The following is a 22,528-nucleotide window of genomic DNA, read 5'->3' as shown; positions in this document are numbered from 1 at the left end:
TCTTGTCACAGATTGGGATAACGTGCCAAAGGAGTACGAGCTAAAACGCTGGCGGGTGGGGGGAGTAGAAGGAGGAAAGACATACAGAGACAAATGGAGATTCGAGGAGACAAAGAGGTTTTACTCTGTGCATAATTTTGCACATAATGTGTGAACGTCAGTTCTAGCTGCTGAGTTTGTGTGTGATGTGCATACACACAGACGAGGCATCCAAAGTGTGATCCCAGCATAGGATTCAGTCTGAATCCCAGGTTTGGCATGTTCAGCTGAGAGCGACTAATGCTCTAATGCTGCTTAGAATTACTTTGGAAAATGGGGCCACTCTCTTCTTCTCATTTAGTTCTGCTTGCCACCCAGACCTGAAGCTTATTTTTTTACTTCTCTGTTATTGTGTCATTTCTAAAGCTGCGTTTATGAGATTAGAAAGCCTACCTCTATCATCAGTGTAACATACCTACTAGAATAACCATTTCTTTTTTACTTTGACTTTGTCACTATTGGATTTTTTTCTCACAGATCTACTGTAGGAGAATACAGGTAGTCTAATGTACAGTAACCACCTTTCATTGTTAAGTGGTTGTTTTTTTTCCCCAGAGCTTATTAACGTCATCACAGTTAATTACACCAAGGCCTGAATGTCTTTCTAAACATAGCATACCTGTGAAGCATATATGCTGTGTAAATGTCCGTATGGAAATGGCTCTGAAACCGCAGCCAACCAAGAACAAAAGATGCTTCCCCTTTGGAGACAGTGAGTGAATATCCCACTGTGGTCTGTTCCATATTCATTGTTACTCATTCTTCAGGAAAACAAACAAGTAAGCAAAAATTGTGGCAAGAACGTTGTGCCTTACATATAAAAGTCGTCGCATCCTTGAATCTTTTCACAGTTGGTCATTTTACAACAATAAACTTCAATTTAATTGATTATAATTTTTAAGTAAGAGACCATATTCTTTTAAAGGAAGAGAGAATAACATGCATGTATATGAGAGATGTGGTAGATCAAATTTAAACTTTGGCTTTCATGCAAAACACAATGCATCATCTTCCTAATAATCTCCACTGTGACGCGTTTCTTTATTAGGGACAAGAAAATTGATTGGCAATATTTACAGGATGTATTGAGGGAAATACATGGCAACATCGGAAGAAATCCTGTTAGAAGCTGCAAAACAATTAAGATAAAAGTTTACCATACAGCACACAAAACTGTCAACTCAAGCATATTCATGTGTTAATAGCCAAATCCAGTCAAAGTTGGACTTGGCTATTCAAATTGTAAAACTATGCCAAGATTTGAGTGTTGCTGTTCACAGCCTTTTCCTATCCAGTCTGACTGGGTTTAAACTGTTTTGTGAAAATCAAAGAATTTTAGTCTGTAGAAACTGCAGAGCAGGCAAAGACATCCTTCAAAATTTACAACTGTACCTTGCAGCAAAAGATTACAAATTGTTGTTTGTGAGTGCCACTCAATAGTGAGTGCCACTCAATAGTGTTTTACCTATATATATATATATATATATATATATATATATATATATATATATATATATATATATATATATATATATAGTTTCCCTTCCTCTTGAAAGCTATGCATTGTTATGTGTTGGTCTGCAACCTGAAACTCCAATACAAGACAACATAATTCAGAGCTGGAGCTAAAACACACTCATTCTTATCATTCTAATTAAAATTTTCAGCTATCAGTTAATGGTTTGGTGGTATTTGGACTGTAGTCTTTCATTGTGTTTCAAACCTACAGAAGCTTCAAATGTTTATAGATAAAATAACTACCAGCCCATACACAGTACAGCATGGGGTAAAGATTGTAGTCATGTAATAGATTCGTCATGCGCTGATCTTAGGTAAACCTGTAGAAAGGATTGTCTCCTCTAAATAATGTTTACTAAAGCTGCTGGGGATCGAACTCTGCTCATCTGCAGTGAGACTCATGTTGCACAAAGATAGCTACAGATTTAAAGAACTGCCATAATGTATTCACATTCCTAAAACCCATATCCAGACTGGAGCCCCATGGGCCCATGTGCCAGTTTGTGAGAACTAACTCAGAGCTTTATTATGCATTTATTTATTACATTTGTTGAGCAGAAAGTTTACAGCTTGCAGAGCCACAAAATGTCCCCAGATTACTCACAAATATTCAATAAACTGTAAACAGATAAAGGAAAATATTGCTCAGTCAAAACACAAGTTTCCATTTGGTCTAACTGTACAGTATGTAAAATGGTAACTCGTTCCTGTTTGATGTCCTTGAACTATTGCTATGCTTTATTGCACTTAGTTTGATTAAAGTTTAGGTAATATGCTTTTTGTGAAAATGTTCTGAGAGGGAAAGAGAAATAGATATAGATCATTAACACCTAAAACATTTTATAATCAACATAAACATTTACTTCGCATAAAACTACATCAAGTTTAAAGCGATATTTGTCTGTATCCACTAGTGGATATAGACAATGCAGAGCATTTGTTGTTATCCTTTGGTACGTTTTTAAATTTAAAGTAGACACTTTTCATCAAACTTCCCAACTTGTCTGGATCTGTATAAAAACTAGCATGTGGAACACCTTGAAATGTTCTTCTTTCCTTAAAAAAAGTGCCTTATTTATCAAAAAGCTCCAAGTTTTTAGGTTTTATGCACAGAATCATAATGTGGTCTCCACAGGCTGCCATATATTTTTCACCTTTTTACTTGTAAGCATGTTCTGAGTTATAAGTCAGTCTGTTCTGAAAGCCGGAAGCATCTGTCTGCTTTATGGTTAAAATGTAAAGTTTCCCAATCAGTTGTGTCACTTTCAGACATAGTTTTTCTGATGAAAAGTAGAAATGTAAATAGTAACTAAAGTACTCTAAAATGTAACTTCTATGTTTTTATTTTATTATTTTGATCTTGCGTTCCAAATCTTTCCTAATCCCTTTCTGACTCAAATGTCTCTACGGTATGTGCAAACATGGACTGATGATGTAATAACAACCATTAATGTAACACCTGACAATAATTTAACAATTTCTGGTAGTTTTTTATGTGCTCCCAGTAAATTCAGTTATGTTTTTTTATTAACCTAGCTTGTCAGGTTAAAATACCAACTTTCAAGCAGCAATTAAGCATGCTTTCCAATAACATTTCTGAATTTAAAATTGGTTTTATTAGTTCAATGTAATATTTTAATCTTAAATTACATGCTTTTATTAGCTATAAATGAAAGATCATAATTAACAGAATAAAAGTCTGGAAATTTCAGTCTGTGTAATGTATCTGTATAATATGTTTTGCTTGATTAATTCAGTAGCTGACATAGTATTCTAATTTAACTGAACCTAACTGTATTAAAACCACTGACATAATAATTTTGCATTAATATAGTAAAGTTTTTAAAACACTAGTCATAAAAAATTGCCAATATGTTTTAATTATTCTGCTGTTGAACTAAAACAATTCTTTGCAATTTTATTCACTGTAAGTGATAATGTAATAATATATAAATATGCTGAATTTCTTGGAAGTAGGGCACTTTTTGCAGATTTTGCACAGTTTTTGAATACAAAATGGGTAACAGCTAGCTTGGCCTTTGCCTTTCTTTGCTATTCCACTCGATTCGATTCAAATTTCGCCTACAGCTCAATCTGGTCTTCCTCCCAATTACTTGGATTCCTCTGGTAGAAACTCTACTGATCCAGTAATCAGTGAACAGAAAACGTTGCGAACAATGACGTTGATTGTCCAAGGCAGGTTAAAAACAGACAAACAGTACCTTCAATGAAAGAGTCCATCACCTTCCATGTGACTTGTCAGGAGTCAAGCCACAGTCTGACTCCCTGTGTGGCGCAGAGCCCCGCTTTTAACGCCACAGGCTCCGCCCACAGAAAGACCGAACAACAAAACAATTACTTCTAACTCAAATTAACTCTTTAAGGATACAAAATAATAATAATAATAATAATATTAATAGAATACACTCAATACATTCTGACGACATCCCTACGTCATCACCTGACTCTCTTCTGGCGCTCCACAATCCAGAAATAACCCTGCTTGAAACAGAACCGGGAAAATGTTTGGAACTGAAAACAGGTTAAGATGGATATGCTAACCGAAGCAGGAACACCGCGTGTGCACCCACGGCAAACCGCGTCAGTTTAAGCTGCAACAGAAGTAAGTTAGCGATTGTGTATGTGTGTGCGGGCGTGCTCGCCTGCTGAAGTAAGTTAGCGATTGTGTATGTGTGTGCGGGCGTGCTCGCCTGCTGACATGGACTCATAATTAAGTCCCGGCTCGTGACGGCCCCTCCGTCACAGGTTGTTTACAGCGCAGGCAATTTCCGGTAGGCTTCGAACTGGCACATTACATACATCACAAACAAACGTTAGTGATTGGATAAAATGTAAAATTGCAAAAGAGTTCACATGTCTAGGAAGCAATTTTTTTCACTAGCTGACCATCTGTACGTAGCAACGAGTAGTACAATAGGCTGGTTTTTACCAGGCCAGGTCATAACACATGTCCATCGTTCCTAGTGATTATATTCATTCATGTTCCTACAATATTCCTTATCTATCTAGAATTGTTTGTTGTACACAATATAATAATAATAATAATAATAATAATAATAATAATAATAATAATAGTAATTACTATTAGTAATTACTATTATTATTATTATTATTATTATTATTATAATTAGCAATGAAGTCCATTTGGTAATTATGGTTTGGTTGCTTTTTGGCAGATTGTTATTATTGTCATTACACTATTGGCTAAAAAACATTACTGCATTCTTGGCAAGTTTTTCTTCTTTTTATTGTTGTTGTATTTAAATGAACAAAGACCATTATGCTTGCTTTTGTTACATTACGGGATGCTACATTTCTATTAATCATTCTTTGACAAGCCTGTAAGTGTGTGCTGACTGTTTTCACAGTGGTGACCTGTCCTACTCCACCGTCCATCCCAAACGGGCTGCTGGAGGGCTCCGTCCTGGAGTGGGGGTCCAGTGTAAGCTATGGCTGCCTACCTGGGTATGAACTCTCCTTCCCTGCTGTGCTTACCTGCACAGGAAATGGCATGTGGAGCGGAGACCTGCCTCAGTGCTTGCGTAAGTTGATCTTTTCTACCTCCTAACAGGCTAGTTATGACAGTAATTACAGAAATTTGCAGAAGACATTTCTTTGTGTATAGATTGAGAGTGTGTGAGTAGGAATTCTGCCTGAAAATGTGTTTTTTTTTCTCCATTTAGTTGAACTCAGTCAGAAAAAAAACAAACTGTTTGTATTCCTTCATAAACATGGAACTCACAGTTCCATATATATGATAAAAGTACTAAAAAAGAAAAGGACGGTGTTTCACCTTGTGTACTGCGTTTGACCGAAATTACCAACCTTTCTTTTTGTCATAAAGAAGTGAAATCAGGACTACAGAAGTTCAGTCAGCAAAAGACATTCTGTTCTTCATTTGTCACTTGGGAATTTTTGACATAGAAGGTAACATTTTTATTTGTCCCTCGTCAGCAGTACACAGCTCTTGCATTTTTAATATATTGTGTTGCTTATCTCAGTCATTGCTTTAGCATCGCATACCTTTTTATAAGCACACTTTAAACTGCTTGCAATTTTCAATGATTTGTTTTTCTAATTAAGGAAAGTGTTGTAATCCATGAATAATAAATATAAGTCAGATATGAAGCTAGAGGACAAGCTGACTAAGCTAAGCTGTAATTTCAAAGGAATCTAAAAGCCAGAAATGCGCATTTTTCGTGTTGCTCTGTCTTTGTTTTCATATGTTTTTTAAGCAAGTTTTTGATATGCTAAAGCATATATGAATTCACAAATGTTCGTAGCAAAAAGTGAACATTTTGTCATTACTACATAGAGTAAATTCTCTAATTTATATGTAGATTAAAAAGAAGTGAGTTGCCCTCTACCCTCAGGGTGAGAGCTGCAGTGTTGATGGAGATGATGATCTGAGCAGACTCATGACTGAATTTTCTTATTCTCCCTACTCCATTAATATCTTCTCAGGGATGTCTTTGCAAGTGTACTAATAACCTCAGTTATGCATGACTGCTCAAACGGTGTCTCACTGCCATCTGAATCAGTCATGCAATGTGTCGCAAAGAAGTGAAATGTTAAGTGGTAAAGCACTTACATGCGTTTGTTTCTCTCAGCGTTAGGACTCTTGAATGTTGATCACAAATGAAATCTCACTTATCTAAACACGAACAACATCAAGATGTTTTCTTTAATGACTCGGGCATCACAGCGTGAGCTGCAGTTGGGGGCTGTCCGTTGTTTTTTCATGTCAAATTCACAGCAGTAAAGAGACTTAAAGAAAATGTGAATTTAGTTTTGATATCGCATAGAGTTAACTAATACTGTATGGCTTAATGAGTTACAGTAGTTTGACTTTCAGATGAAGACGGTGAGGTAAACAGTTTTGTTGTTTTCCAGTAGCTGTCATTAAATAACAACAAATCAAAAAGTGTCAGACTGTGACAGAAGCTGATGAATGTTGGTGTATCCAGAGAAGCGAACACATTCCCATGAGGGAGCTTTTAAGACACAGATAACAGATTGCTCTTGTTGTTGCACAGCAGCTAGACACACTATACCTTACAGTATGTAGCAATTTGCTCATGTATGGTGCTTTGGGGAAAAAAATGGATACCATTTTAGATTTGTTATGTTTTGGCAGCAAAGTTGAGCCTGTTAGTTGGATTTTATGTGGTAGTCCAAAGCAAAGTAGTAGAGGTAACTATAGCCAGGACAACTAATTGTATTACACTCCACAGACCTGCCCTATTTAAGAAACACACACACACACACACACAAAGTTATTGATGAAAGAGAGTAGGAAATGGTCCAAGTTGATTTGATAATATATAGGTGCTAAACACAAGGCAACCCTGAACAGTTTCTGGTGTTACTGAAAACTTTCAGAGAGCCGTGAAAGCACATATTCCTAACAAGTATCAGGTGCCTCTGTTGGCGCCTTCCCAGTCCCAGTGCTGAGTCCCATTGTCCCTTCTCAACCAGAACCAGACCGGCTCCCTCAGGATCAACAGTACAAATGAATCTTGCAGGTGCAGAGCTGCCACTGGCTGAACCCTTTACTGTCAGAGGGAGATGTAAATATAAAATAATCTTTGTCTGAAACAAATCTCTCCTCTGAAACAAGTTACTGCATTTCTATCTTATCACTCAAGTTTGTTTGGTAAAGGGTTCATCTAAAAGTTGCAGGTCTGGACTTGTGCACCATCTACAACATCAACTCTTAATAAAATTAGCTAAAATTTGTGGTTCTTCTGTTATAAGTAGCTGAAGAGCTGTGAAGGTGAACACTGCAGCTTACAGCGCAATGCTTTGTCTGATTAATATATTATTTTGTCCAATCCGAGTTACTGATGTCCAGACTTGTCCTTTAGAAAAGCCTTGTGTTTACATTCAGCTGCCCAGGTGTCTGTTCTCTTGCCTGCTTTAGCCAAACTTGTCATCTGGTCATATAATGGATAAGTTTCCACTTGGTAAATATACCATGTCCAGACACTGTCCACCTCAATTATGATGAGCAGTGACATCCCTCAACACACTGCAATCATTTTTCCACATGAGCACCTTCTGAACAACCTCCTGCGGTGATGTGAGCAAGCAACCTTTTTCTGCTCCTGTCTGCCGCTTAGTGCGTCTGAGCACAGAACTGTTTTTTAACCCGATAATTACATTTAATAGCTGCACCGGTAATAACACAGATGCAGGTTTTGACAGTTGTTCCCAGCTGACACAAAATGACTGACTACACATTAAATATCACTGTGCTCAGTAACCAAGTTTCTGTAAAGAACTTGACTCCTCTGCTGCATGCTTAATGTGGCAAAGAGGTGATGAATCACTTTGGTTTTGCACAAGCAAAATACACAAGAATGGGAAGCGGTGAACACGGGGATATAAAATGCTGATTATGTGTGGTGTGGACGAGGTTATTTTCTATGCATTAGGAATGTCAGTAAAGCACCATCTGCACCAGTCTCAGGTAAAGAATGGAGGCAAGCTAAATCCTTGTTATTAATGCAGGCTGTGTATAATGACTGTACTCTGTGCATTTTTTGTTCCATTATAAACACATACATTTGTCAGGGAAAGCCTTCAAAGGCACTGAGGTAAAATATTTTTTAGATTCTGGACTTAGCATAAACTTCCACAAGTAATGGATATGAACTATGAAATAGTTGGAAAGTTATATTAATGTAAATCTTAGTTTAAGATAAGATTTTCATTTTATATTGAAGGTTTTTGCCAGAAAATTTAACCTGTCGAGTTTATCGATGTTTCTGTTTGAGCAAAAAATTATTTTTAAAGTCGCAGCTTTGCTTTTTTTCTTTCGCGCTCATGCCTCGCATAACAAGCCTGCATCACCGAGTGTTTCACTTATGATTGTAATTCATTTTCACCTCAGCGCATACAGCTCAGCAAAACTGTGAGATTCTGCAAACACAAATCTTTACTCGGAATTTGCAGCCAAACAGGATTAAGATGCATGTTCATGCTCCTACCAGCACACAGGGAAGAGCTAAACTCAGTGTTTGAGAACGCCAGTTTTTAGTTGTCTGCAGGGATAAGTCTGTGATCCCAACTTTGAATCTGTGAATCTGGCCTCTGCATACTGATGACTTCAAAGCATTGATAATTCATCAAGGAAGAGGAGAGGCAGCAGAGAGAGAGAGAGAAAAGTTTGACGTGTCTCCATCTCACTCTTTCTACACACATTCGTACACGCATACACACTGGCACATTAAATATGCTGAGCTTGGTTTGGCTTGGGGCCATTTTTCTTATATATCCATAAAACAGAACATTATTTTCCTGTGGCTTGAAGTTTATGACTGATGTGCATGTCACCTGTTTGGCCTGCATTGTCAACGCTCCAAGAAATACGAACAGAATACTAAGCTTTACGGTGCCATTTGAGATGGGACAAGAATTGTTTTCAGATCTGTCCAGAGGTTTGCATATTTCTCTCGCCATCCCAGAAAAACCGGTCAGACTTGGGACTTGAAGCACAAGGCAGGGTCTTACTGCTTCGATATTAATTTTCCAAGGGAGCACATTGTGCCGGATGAGAAGACGTTTGAGATATTTTCAGTTTAAAGTTTATCCAGCCATTCTTGCACTGTGTGGATTTTAATCTCTCTTCCTAGATATCGGCGGTATCACGAATTGGTTGTGGGGAGAACCTGTTAGTTCATGAGTTGTAGGAAGAATGCAAGGAGGAACTTATCTCTGTCAGCAGACCTCCATGCAGCAGCACATGTCAGGTTTGGAGGAGCAGCTGCCTCATTATTAGCTTGATCCTGCAGTGCTCTAGCTGCGTGACTGGATGCTTTGACTCTCTCCCTCCCCTCTGCTCTCTCTCCCACATGCACCAAGCATATCAGAACCACCGACGGCTAACAAGCAACATATACTGATCACTGGGGTCATTGGGGAGTGATGGATGGATAAAATAAGGGGGATGAATAGAAAGAGGCATTTGGAAGGCCAGAGGGTGGCTCACTTGTCCTACCATCAAACCCATTCAGCCTAAACTATTTTAGCTACTTTTATTGGATGTCTATAAGCAATAAATTGACAGAGGAGCAGTGGAAATCCATCAGGATTCTTCTGCTGAGGCCATAGCTAGAGTCCCATTAAAAAAGCAATGTCATACAAGAGGCTTAGAGACAAGAGCGGCAGTAAATGGTTTCAGTTGAGTTAACCCCTAGGCCCCTTCAGAGAAATTAATATTTCACTTGCTAATTATTTTGATCTGAAATTTAGAGCCATGACCTTCCTCAGCTCCCTCTATGCTCCCAAGATGAATATCCATACACCTACTGTAACTACTCGCCGATGAGACTGATTGCTGGAAACAAAAGTGATTAGACGTGCACAATTCATCCCGCGACAAGGATGTCCACGTATCTGCCCACATTTGTCAAAACGGACTTTCTACAACCCCTTTAACGTCAAAGCAACTTGAATAATTTCCTCTTTGAAGACATTCCAAATCATATGGGAAGATGGTTATTGTTACAATTATATAAATGGGATAAAAAGAGAGCAAAGCTCTTAGCTGAGTGAAACCAGTGTAGGTACTTGGTCTCTGATCATGTGTAGCTACAGCAGAAGCCCACACAGTTTATTATTTCTTAATTAAAGCCTCTCCATTCAGTCACTGTCTGCAGTTATATGGAGAACAAGGTGGGAAACATCAACGTTAAATTCAGAAAAAGGCCTGAGGTTCTTAACTAATCAGGGTTCGGGACTCACCATCACCCCTCACTGAGGAGCTGAGACTTATTCAGGAGTTGATCAAGGTTGACATAACAGCCAGCGCAGTCAGCATTAAGCCTGTTAACCTAAAAAAATTGTGTAGCTTCAGTTCACTGAAACTATAACCGCTGTTGAAAGACAACCTGTTTCTTCAGTATCAGTTTTTTCCAAAAAATGTAAAAACTGAATGAGAACAAGGTCCAATTTAAAAACATTTCAGGTTCACAAAATTATGTTTTCTTCTGATTACCTATCAGTAGCGCAATTCTGAAAAAAATATTGAGCTGTGAAAAATCTTAGACAGCGCTTTGTTCAAAACTAACATCATAATCCTGAATGTGCATGAATTGATTAGAAAAATTACCATGTTTTTGGCTTGTTTTCAATGTCTGGAGTTATCGCAGAGAAAGCAACACTGAGGTCACATTCACAGATATGGGTGGTGCTGAAGTGAACAAGGTGTATTACAGTGAGGTTCACTTCCTCATCACAGTGAAGCACCAGAACTGGGAGAGGCTCACCGGTGCAAATTGTGCACCTGTGCATCTGGACACATGATAACCCCACCAGCTGATTATCTTCATTACTTGGCAACTTGACAATTTATGTGTTGATCCTGTATGGATCATGTATTCTCTCGTCGTCCCCGTGTTCCTCAGGGGAGTAGTATTTAATATAGTCTGCATCGTACATGTGTTTCACCTTGTTCAATTAGTGGATGTAAAAAACAAAACAACAAAAACTAATGTAAGGAGAGTAAATGAAAAAAAAACACTTATAGTTTTCTTAATATTCTTCCTCAGAAAAGACCTGTCACCCACTTTTTAAGTGGGGCAGTGGCGAATTGATGGTTCTCATGCTAACAGTCACTAGCATCCTCTATAACAAGGTTAGCCACAAATGGTCAATGGTATAAAAAAGCCCATCAAGTGATTGATCTAGGGATATTAGTTGAAAGTTAAGTGGAAAGAAAAAATATGGTAGAAAATTATCCACAATTAACAATTCATTTGTAGTCTTACTAAAATTGTGAAAGAAAAATCTTCATTCACTGCCATGTGTAGTTACAGTTTTCTAAAATGCAAAGTCAGCCCAGTCTGAAATATTGGGAAATTTTGGAGCATTTAATGCTGATAAACCTAAAAGAGATGCAGGTTTCATTTTCCAGCAGGCTTTGGTCCCATCCACACTGCCTGTAGCGCCAATAAGTGGTTTCAGGGCCATAGTACCACTTTGCTTGATTGGCCAGAATAGTGATCTGATCGAAACCCCTCTGAGGAGCTACGCCACACCACATTGATGGAGTAATTAATGCAAAAGGATTAAACCCTGAGTTCACATCCCACAGTTTTCAGACCAGTATAAAAAGCAGCCTACATTTGAATTTTAGATGTCCCTTTATTTATCTATCACAATTTTCTGTGAAGCTAATTTTTGGGTAATATCAGTCATAATTATCATCAAAACAAGATTTAAATTCATGACACGTATTACTATGTATTTAATGAGTCTATAGAACGAGTAGGTCTGTCACAATAACAAATTTTGCTGGACAGTAAATTGTCAGTAAAGACAATATTGATCTTTTGAGATCATTTTCATTTCTTCATTTCGGTAATGGTATAGAAATGCAACAACTAATTCTCAAAGATTAATAAATTCTAGTGAACATTTAACTCTGTAACTGGAAGACTCTTATAAACAAAATTTCAAATAAAATGATGAAGTCTCTGTGAGCAAAATAGTCCTTTAGAAATAGGGTTAGTTAAGACCAAAGAACTGAAAGACAAGACATTTTTCATCCAGTTTTTTGTGGAAAGAAAAGAAAGAGAAAAGGGTAAAAACAATAAATAACGCAAATGGAAATTATTGTTTGTTTTAATTTATCATGCAATTAATTGATTTATTGCTTATTACGACAAGACTAAGTGTGAGATTTACTTTTTGAATTGAATTACTGAAACACATTACCTTCTCAACAGGATTCTTATTTATTGAAACGGACCAGTTTGCTCAGAGAGGTGTAGTGATGAAGAGCTCAAACATCACTTCCTCTTCCTGTTTCCCTTTGTCTTTACACATCTACGACATCACTTTGTACCTGCAGCCAAGTTCTGTGGAGATCCTGGCGTGCCTTCCAAAGGACGGCGAGAAGGACGCAGCTTCATATTCAAGTCAGAGGTGACATTCAGTTGCAGCGCCCCCTATGTGCTTGTTGGAGCGACAACACGCATTTGCCAGGAGGACGGTACTTGGAGTGGTTCTCAGCCTCGGTGTATAGGTATTGCATTTCTTCACAAAATGGTCATATGTCGTTTTTGTTTGTAATAAAAATCTGCTCATTTTTATTATGACTTAAATTAATAACCATTAAATATTTTTGCACAAGAGCAACACACAGTGAGATGCCCATCGGCTCAAATCTTAATTCATGACGGATGGTTTTGATGTTGTCCGTTGGCAGTACGTTCGCATGTTTTTGTGTTTGACTTAAATGGTGGAGAGAAGTTTCATCATATTCAGATAATAGCCAAATTAGTATTTTTTTACAACAAATTTCAGAGACTCAAAATTCATTGTGAAAGAAATAAATCATTCCTAGATTATTCTGCTCACGTTTGCAAGCCTCTTCAGGTACTGTCTGCCTGTACAAGCCACTCCTGAGAAAAATGACTTTTTGATTATCAATCTTTTTCTTTCTGTCACACTGTCCGCTTTGCTCCCTTGCAATCCCTTATCGCCACAATGGTTTCTTGTTGCAGAGCCTACGAGAAGCACATGTGAAAACCCAGGAATACCTGAGTATGGCTTCATGAATTACTCTACAGGTTTCAAGGTAAGATGACGGGGAGAAAAACCTAATTTAGTGACATCTTTATGCACTTAATCTTTTCAGATGAATGCAAAAGAAAAAAAAATAGTATGGGAAAAGACTAGCCACAATTGGCAATACTAAAGTTTAATTTTTTTTTTAGTATGGCCTAACAACTTGATTTCCAGCCATCTGAAGGCTGAAATATTGGCAGTTCGGTCTATGAATCTTCTAACATTTCAAAACATCGTTCAACAAGACACTGTAGGCAACACTTTGGCTGGTAGCTCTGTCAGCACTCCTCGGCAGGGATGGAAACACATAAACCTTAGGTTCCTTTACAACTTTGGCTCAACTTTAGACTTTGTTTTTACAGAAGGATGCCTATTTTCTCTACTGTGAAAGCGATATACAGTGAAGATAGGGTGAAAAAGTTATAAAGCTCACCTCATTTTTGTGTTTACTCTGAGGATCTTCTGGAAATGGACAGATTCTGATGGAGTTATGGGTCGAACCCACAATTTATATAATAACATATTACTGCATTTTTTGAGAAAATTTGTACGTATGCTTTTCAGGTGATAACAGATATACATTTAGTGTGATTTCCCAACTTTCCTCGATATTAGTGCTATGTAAATTTGTTTATTTAAGGATCCTCATTAATCTCTACAACAGTTGAGACTGTTCTTCATTTTTCACAAACATTACAGTAAAATCGTACTTTTAAATGTCTGTAGTTTTAAGATTTGCATGAGACAAGAAACTAAAATTTTAATTGTCACAAAAATCTACATTATAATATTTGTGTGCTTGACGCCTCCCCTGCAGGTTCTCACTCTACGTATTTCACTCTATTTGCACACTTTTGTTTTCCAAGTGTCGCAAGTTAAGTGTAAACAATTTCTTCACAAAATTCAGCAGAATCCCTGATATGAACAGTGTCACAATAAAGGCAGGAGCAGCTTACACCGATTAGTGCTTGTAATGGTGTGCAGTCTTGCATCGTTCTGCATTACCGAGCAACTTTTACCCACATCTTTGACACTTTCCAAATGAGAATAATCTGTCTTCGTGCTGTCTTTAAGGAGTGGACTGGAATGGCTACTGAAAATATAAACAAAATTATTTAAACTCTAGAAAACAGACAAGCTCTTCTACTCTCCGTATCAGATAAGAAAACAAAACAAAGCAAAACAAACAAACAAACAAACAAAATAGGACATCAGCTTCAGAATAATTCTCCCTTTTACCACAACACTCTACAGATAATCATTACTAAGGAGAAAAGAAACATTTAGTGTTCAGTATTATTTCCAAGCTCTTTAGATTTGAAGCTGGGAGCTTATTGGCATTTGCATCAGGGTATTGATTCCTTCTCTGTGTGTTGTCTGTTTGTGGCCAGGTGGGGAGCAGAGTAGACTTCCAGTGCCAACAGGGACACATACTGCAAGGCTCCACAACACGGCTGTGTTTGCCGGATCTTACCTGGACCGGGATCCAACCTACCTGTGTCCGTAAGTGCTCGCTCTTTATGCTCTCACCATATCTTTAGATCGCTTCTCCTGTTGTTGTTTGTCTCCAGCCCCTTCAGTCTTTCTTCACACTGTTTATCTGCGCCGCTGGTTACTCAGAGGGTCTCCTTACTCTCGTGCTCTGCCCTTCACCTCCTCGCCCTCCCCATTCCTCTGTCAACGCCAAGTTCTCTCATTCGCTCAGTCCTCACCTAACCCGGGACCTTCCAGTAGATTGCTTCTCGTACCTCAATCAACCTGTCATCATTCTGAGACTGAAGTGTTGGCCAAGATTACTGTCATTCTGTTTGAACAAGCTGAACTGTCGACCAGCATCGCGCCAGGGCCGTGCAGTTTATCCTATTCACTTTGCCAAGATAAGTGGTTCTCCAAGTTGTGGTGTAATTCGGTATTTCTGTGAGATCCCTTTCTGCTAAAGCACTTTTTCTTGAGCTTTTTCATCTCAAATTGAACCAAAATTGTCCTTTAGCAACCACTTGTAGTGTTACCATTCAACACAGACAGAGAGACAGACTGATAGGATAGACGGACATAACCTTCCTGCTGATGATGTGCCTACTTTCCTTGCATATGTAAATGGACAAAAACAATTGAGGCATTCAAAGTTATCAACGTGAAAGTTTCCCCATGTGATACATTATCTCTTGTTCCAAGGTGTCCTGAGCAATATGTGGCAAAAAAACAAAAGTCGGTTTTATCTTGCAGTGAGACTTTTAAAGTATCTCTGTGTGTGTTTTATTGAAATAAGAGGAAGTTTCAGAGGGATTGTGAAACCTTTCATTTTTGCTTGCTGCCTTTTTATTGTGCATAAACCCACTGACCGGTTTATTGGGTAGAGCCAGCTGAGGCTAATACTTTGTATTATCACATCCCTCCACTGAATTCCTATACTTACTATATGGTCTTTTTACAACATATTGGTTCAATTTCAGATTCATTTTAGATGATGTGATTCTAGATGCTAGACTATTAAAGCATGTTACGCTTATAGTTGTTTCTAATACTCTTTTAATGTACCTTACTTACGATATAGCCATGCAGATGGGATTGAGGTCTTGTACATATACTGGAAAACAGATAAAGCCTAGTATTCTAGAAAAAAGTTTTCAATCTTCCAAGGACTGAGGTTTTCTTCGTGTCTTAATGCCTTCTTGAGGTGTGATAAATTTGCCATCCCTTCTCATTTAGTTGTGTTTTTGGTTGATACTTTGCAGCATTTTAGTGTCTAGCAGCAATTGAGGGCTTCATGAAAGCTATATACTAATATAGGAGGAAAATTATTTCAGTTTGGTCTATTCTCAGCTCTTCACACTTGTACTTTAAACTTTAAAAGTTTGTAGCATAAACTGATGGAAAACTGCCACTTTTACAATTTGTTCTTTTCTTATTCGCTCTTTCTGCTTAGAATAGAATAGAAATATTCTTTATTGTCCCACAATAGGGACATTTCTGTGTAACAGCAGCAAAGTGACAGGGAGAAACACAAACAGATTAATGCAAATATAATATAATAACAGTTTTATATATATATATATATATATATATATATATATATATTAAACTGTTATTATATTAAACTATGGAGCAAATCTAAAATGTAGATTCATAGTGTATAAATATTATTTAAAAAACTTTTTGACAACCAAATGTACATCTTCCGTGTCCGAGGTCAGATGTAATTATACTATATAAACATTTCATAATCTCCACAGCTTTTATTATTTTTAGATTGAGTAAAGAGAAATGCAAAAAAAAACTTGTTTGTCAGCCTTTCACTTGACAGATCATAGCTCATTTCTCCTCCACTTTTTTTTTTTTTTTTTTATTAAACGTTGACCCTGTCATCATACTCCTCTTTGAATGATTCAGGAGGCCGAGCAACTCCTGACACCTTAATGGCATCTACTGCTAAGATGTGATGAGCTCTTCAAATTAAGCAGCAGTCAGAGCAAATTTGTCTCCATTTAAATCCAGGTAAAATGCCGAAATAAACCTATCGGAGGTTTCAATCTAACCAGAAAACCAGCATCCTGTGAGTTTAGAAGTTTAAACAACTATATTAGGAGTTGGATTTTTGTGCAGAGACGAGGTGAAGACAGTCTTCTTTCACTTTTGCTAAGATCTATTACTGGTTGAAGTGGCTCGAGTCTGTGCGAGAGATACTGTGCCTGAGGACTGAATTGTCTTTCTTTTTTCTCTTTTAAGGGAACGCGCTATAACACAGGAGTAAAATGGAACATAAATTACTGAACCTAAATTTAAAATCTGAACCTTTGAAATGGAAGCCTCTTACCATCACTTTGAAGTTGTTGAACACCATTTCTCTTTATATCCTCCAGGGCAAAGGTTGTGCAAGGTAATAGCACCCTCATTATTATGGAAATACAAATCAAGATCCAACTTATGTTGATTTAGGAGCTTGTATTACAGCAGCCGTATCTTAATGCTTGCACCTCAAAATGGACATCAAAAAGTCAAACCAGTTTGATTGTCTCATCTGAAAAAGTATGTTTTTTAGACTTAGTATATTGCATTTCACATTTGTGCTCAAGTGTTTTTATTTGAAAAAATAAAAACACTTGATTCCCCAAGGATTTTGAGCATTTCTTTCAGGTAATTGGTACATTGAACTGCAATAAATGATGGAGATTTTGATTGACACTTTTAACTTGCATCCCTTAAAAGCAACAGTAAGTGCCTACCTTGACATATATAAATAGATCAATAAGACTTAATGTTTCCAGGTTCTAGACTTTATGTTTGGGCTTCTGTGCTTGGCAGGTGCAGATTGTTGCTAGGTATATCTGTCATCTTAAATGAAGCACCCCTGGAGCTGCTCTCTAGCATTCCTCCATCACATGTAGTGGCTTGACAATGTATTGATTTTTTCCTCTGCCCTTGTCTTGTCATTGTTACTGCTGAAATTATTAGATAAAAATGAATTTCATCTTCTCTAGATTCTACTGCCACTGCTTGAGAAATTTCAGTGCAGTTCTATGAAAAGTAATATATTTCCTTTGGTTTTGCTTTGTTTGTGTCACAAAATGTTTCAGATTATTAAGCAAATTTTGACATCAGAAGACAATAACTTCAGTAATTGCAAACTACTAATTATCATTCATTAATTAGAGGTGGGAAGAAACCCAAACCAACCTGGCCTGTATGAAGACATAATTGTTCCTCTTGTTGTATCATGACAAAGAAATTACTTAGATCAAATTAATCTGACAACATGAAAACTGAAGGAGCAACACATTTTGCCTCAATTTAAAGAAATTCAAGAGCACCAGTAAACCAACCTCACTGACACATGGATTATAAAGCTATTTCTAAGGCTTTGGGTGCCAGCGGACCACAATGAGAACCATTAGTCACAAAACATGGAAGACTGATGAACTTTCCCAGGAGCGTCTGGCTTACTAAAATAACTGTTGAAGTCATATCAACCAGTCTTCCAGAGGGTCAGAAAAGAACATATAAAACTCTGTAGGCCTCACTTACTTTAGGCTAGGTTTGCATTCATGATTCAACAACAATAGAAAGACTGGATGAAAGTTTCATAATGTAAAGTTCCAAGGTGAAAATCACTATTGAGCTGAAGAAACACATTAAACATCTCACATTAGCCAATAAAAAAAGGGCCTTGATGATCCCCAAAACCTTGGGTAAAATATTCTTTGGCCTAACGAGATACAAGCTGAACATTTTGAAATGTGTTAGTCCTATTGTGTCTGCCACAAAAACCAACAGAGTTTCAGAAATTGAACATAATGGCAACAGTTGCGCATTGCGGTGGCAGTCTGATGGACTGGGGCTGCTTTGCAGTTTCATGGCTTGGATAACTTGCTGCGATTTATGCAACCGTGATTTTTGCTTTAGCAACAAAATCCTGAAGCAGAATATTCAGAATTGCCTGTGTAAAGCAGTCATTAGGTGAGGATTGGGGTGCACCCTGGAGGTTCTCGGTCCAAGGCAGGACATCAGAGACACACTGGGCAAACAACAATTCATGCACACATTCCAACCCTAGGTCAATTTAGATCTATCAACCTAACATTTATTTTTTTGGACTCCAGGATGCCTAACCGCTTGGAGGAGCCCTCAGGGGAATATACGAGCTCTATGCAGAAAAGCCTTGGGTGGGATTCAAACCGAGGGTCCTCTTTGTGAAGTTTCCCTCAATGAAACATATACTAGTCAGTCCCAGTGACCGTTTCACTAACGGTTTTTGCCCATGTGCTTTCTGGGTAAAAATCAATCGTGAAACGCCTCCCCTCCCACCCCCCGTCAACAATTTCCGGCAGCGCAGGTGATAAACGTGTAACACTTTTTCTGTTACAAACTGACTCTGGCCCCCCACCAGAGAAGGGAAAAGTTATGTGACCCTCACAGGAAAAAGTTTGGGGACCACTGGTGTAAAACATCACAGAGGTTTGGGGTGGGAACTAACTTTTTATTGGCACTGTACCATCTTTTACATGAAAATTAAACAATTGTTCTAAAGTACGCTCATCCTTTTGAAAACAATTTTTATGATGAATTAGATGTCTGGTTTGCCAACTTTTACTTGCAAACACCTGATTGCTAAAGTATGAATGCGACGTCTCCACAAATGGCCAAACATCCATTATGTTGCTAGCTAGCACTAGAGTAATATCCAGCAAGAGCGCTTTTCGAGTCACAATCCTCTTCCACAAAGTCTAGAAATTGCGTTTCATCCTGGCATTCCTTCCGCATCCTATTTCCACTAATGTCATTAAAATGCCATGAAGGACCGATTTGGTACTGTGCAGCTGTCTCCCATTTGACAGCTGGCAGCATGCACTTTCACTTGCAAGCATCAAAATTATTTCACTATTTTCACATTATTGTTGATGGCCCGAAGCCTGAATGTTCAAGCCTGCAGTGTTCTTCCAGTTGGGGTGATTTGCATATGGTTTCATTTGGTTGAGAGAGTTGTTGTTGGAAAACATTAAACTAGACAAAAATCCACTTGAGAGAAAATGAACTTGTTTAATATGGTCTATAAAAGGGCTGTGTTTTGAAAAGGCAGCTAATTCAACTTGTCAAGATTTGCCTTCAGCCAAAGCTGTTTTCCTCTAAAAGAATAAAAGATTTTGTCATATTTGATGTGAGCTGTTAACTCAGGAAAAAGGAAAGAAAAAAAAAGTTAGCATATAATGTACTGAATAAAAGAATACTTTGACACAAAATGTAAAAAGAAAAAGTGAGGCAGGAAAGTGTTCACTTACCCTGTTCGGTTATTGGATTTGCAGCTCGAGGTCCTTTTAGCAGGTCTCTTGGCAAGCTTTAGGCACCTGCATCTGGACTGTTTATCCCATTTCTCCTGAGGACCCTGTCAAGTTCCATCAAACTATCTGTGAAGAAAATTTAAACCGCCATTTCGATGCAACAGCAGAAATGATCGGTGGGATTAAAGTGAAGGGTTATTGTAGGACAGAAGACGACCTACCCAAAAGTCACCATCTTTAATTTAATTTAATTTTTTTGAGGTTATTGCCTTAGTAAAATGAAAATACATGCATCATTGTCATTGCTGCTTTCAGAGCTGTCGTTGTTTTATCAAGTCTGACCGTTCTCACTGCTCATTCAACTGAGAGATGCTTTCATATCCTGGTGATGATAATCATGTTTTTAAAATGCATTCAGGCATTTGCCCACAAACTTTACTCTCAACCAGAAGATGCTTTCTGAGTAGGTGCAATTGTCAAATTAAAAGCACCTTTTTGAGAATAAAAACTTTTCATTAAGCCCACATTTCAAAATGTTTTTCTAAAAGTAAAATGTAATATGCCAATTGTAAAGACTGTAGGTTTTAGCAGCTGTAAGTAGAAATAATCATAATTTACAGAAAGAAAGACTTGAAAACATCAGTGTGTGTGTAATTAATCCATATAATGTGTTTCATTTAGTAAATTAAGCTGCTGAAATAAATAAGCTTCTTAGTAATGTTCCAATTTATTTAATATGATTGTATTGTATGAATTTAATATGCATTTCACTTTAGTCCAATTAGACTGGTCTAGTAATTTATTGCTCTCTACCTCATTTATCTGCAGCATAACCACTCTAATGTACAGATTTTTACAGTGTCTTGCAAGAGTATTTTCTTATTTCCTTTTAATAGACATTGTGTCATGTTACAATCACAGCCTCAGTGTATTTTATGCACTGGAGATGTTTTGTGTAAGTTTACTACTTCGTTTGCTACTCAAAGTAGTAAACAATTGCATTTGTAAAGGGGAAGGGTTGTGTCGGTTTCAGCTTCTTTATCAGTTACACTGGTATGTATTTGAATTCAATAACTCAAATACATGTCACTCTGTAAAACTTAATTTTTATGCAAATGTGGCTGTATGTCTCTTCCAGCTTGGCAGATCTACGGATTGTAATTTCTGTCTTCTTTTTTTTTTTTTTTTGCAAAATAACTGTACCTCTGTCTTGTTTGGGTTTAGATGTAACCACAAAGATTTGAGTTTGAGCCCATGTGACCAGAGCACCTTTAGATGAGTCCTGTATCCCCTTTTTGACTTGTGGAACGCTGCGAAATCCCCAGTAACACTGTAACATGACAAGTTCAGGATTTGCCTTCTTCATTTTGTATTGTCCCATAGGTTTAAGATGATGGTTAGCCCAAGAGAGGCAGGGTGAAAGTAAGCTTCTGCTAACCTAAAACACTGTACATATTTACTGTATATGAACTCTACATAATAAACCGTTTAACCATTGTGAAGTTTACATTAGGGTGTTATTCACACAGATACTTTACACGGTAAGCGTAGGTAGGATGCTGTCTGCTGCCAGCGGTCTCTCCACTTGAACCACATCCTAAGGAATAAGAACCGTGTTTCTCATGAGAGCAACTGCAGACAAGAAAGGCAGCATAAACATCAATGAATTAGCATTAATTCAAACAACTTTAATGTTTTTTTACTATTTATACCACTTTTTTTGGCTGGTCCCTCTGATCCTAAATGCTTTGCATGTTCTGTTTTCAGCATGTATTTCACTCAAGAAGGTCACTGGTGTCATTCTGCCTCCTCCATTCTCTGTGCCAACGTGATCACCTCAAGGCAGACATGAATCGCTTCTAACTTTTAAAAGAATTTTTACTTGGTTCTAAGCTCTCTAAGTTTACATGCTTTTGTTATTTTAGTGGTGCATTTTTAAACCAAAAAAATTTGCATGGCTAATATTTGCACGTTTTGCTACGGAAAAAGAAAAACACAATGTGAAACGGAGGAGTGTTTGTTTATTGGTAAATTATGCAAACACTAACCAGTTGAACTTCATACTGCCATTTAACTTTGGTGTTATTATTATGAAAATTGCAAATCACTGGCTTTGACAGAGGCTCCTTTATCAGTCCAATCCTTGTTTTTTAAACCTCAACTTCTCTCCCCCTTCCTCATGAGGACTTAATTACATTCGTCTATCTTTACACTTGTGTGTGTGTGCATGTGTGTGTAAGCCTCACTGTGTACAGAGCGGTGTGTGAATTTGGCTCGCTTGTTATTTGTGTCTCCCCATAGATGTGTGTAATAACACATTTGCCCTCTGCTTAATCTCCAGCTCACTCCTGCAAGCAGCCAAGGAGCCCAGCCAATTCTGACGTTATGGGTCTAGACCTGCCCTCCTACGGTTACACCCTCGTGTACACCTGTCAGCCAGGTTATTTCCTCTCCGGGGGTTCAGAGCACCGCGTCTGCCGCTCTGACGGCAGCTGGACGGGCAAGGTGCCTGTGTGCAGAGGTACGCTGTCGGCAGAGGTCTGCAGGGGCAGATGATGGAGAGGGTGGTGAAGTAAAACTAAAAATGTTCAGGGGAGGGC

At 37.8% G+C, this 22,528-nt stretch overlaps 1 protein-coding gene across 5 annotated transcripts in view; it reads left to right on the top strand.

The window, feature by feature from the left end:
• LOC103478352 (CUB and sushi domain-containing protein 3-like) overlaps positions 1 to 22,528 on the top strand; it is a 245,173-nt gene that overhangs the window by 212,972 nt on the left and 9,673 nt on the right. For all 5 annotated transcript variants that reach the window (XM_008432116.3, XM_081597601.1, XM_017309426.2 and 2 more), the window contains 5 exons: positions 4,947 to 5,120; positions 12,437 to 12,610; positions 13,092 to 13,165; positions 14,547 to 14,658; positions 22,270 to 22,449. In XM_008432116.3, coding sequence (XP_008430338.2) covers positions 4,947 to 5,120; positions 12,437 to 12,610; positions 13,092 to 13,165; positions 14,547 to 14,658; positions 22,270 to 22,449 — 714 coding nt within the window. The remainder of the gene's footprint in view (positions 1 to 4,946; positions 5,121 to 12,436; positions 12,611 to 13,091; positions 13,166 to 14,546; positions 14,659 to 22,269; positions 22,450 to 22,528) is intronic.

The sequence above is a fragment of the Poecilia reticulata genome, chromosome 16, assembly GCF_904066995.2.
Source record: "Poecilia reticulata chromosome 16, P_reticulata-male-v2, whole genome shotgun sequence".
In the NCBI taxonomy this organism is placed as follows: domain Eukaryota; kingdom Metazoa; phylum Chordata; class Actinopteri; order Cyprinodontiformes; family Poeciliidae; genus Poecilia; species Poecilia reticulata.
Note: the sequence above shows the minus strand (reverse complement) of the source record. Positions and strands in the feature narration are given on the sequence as shown.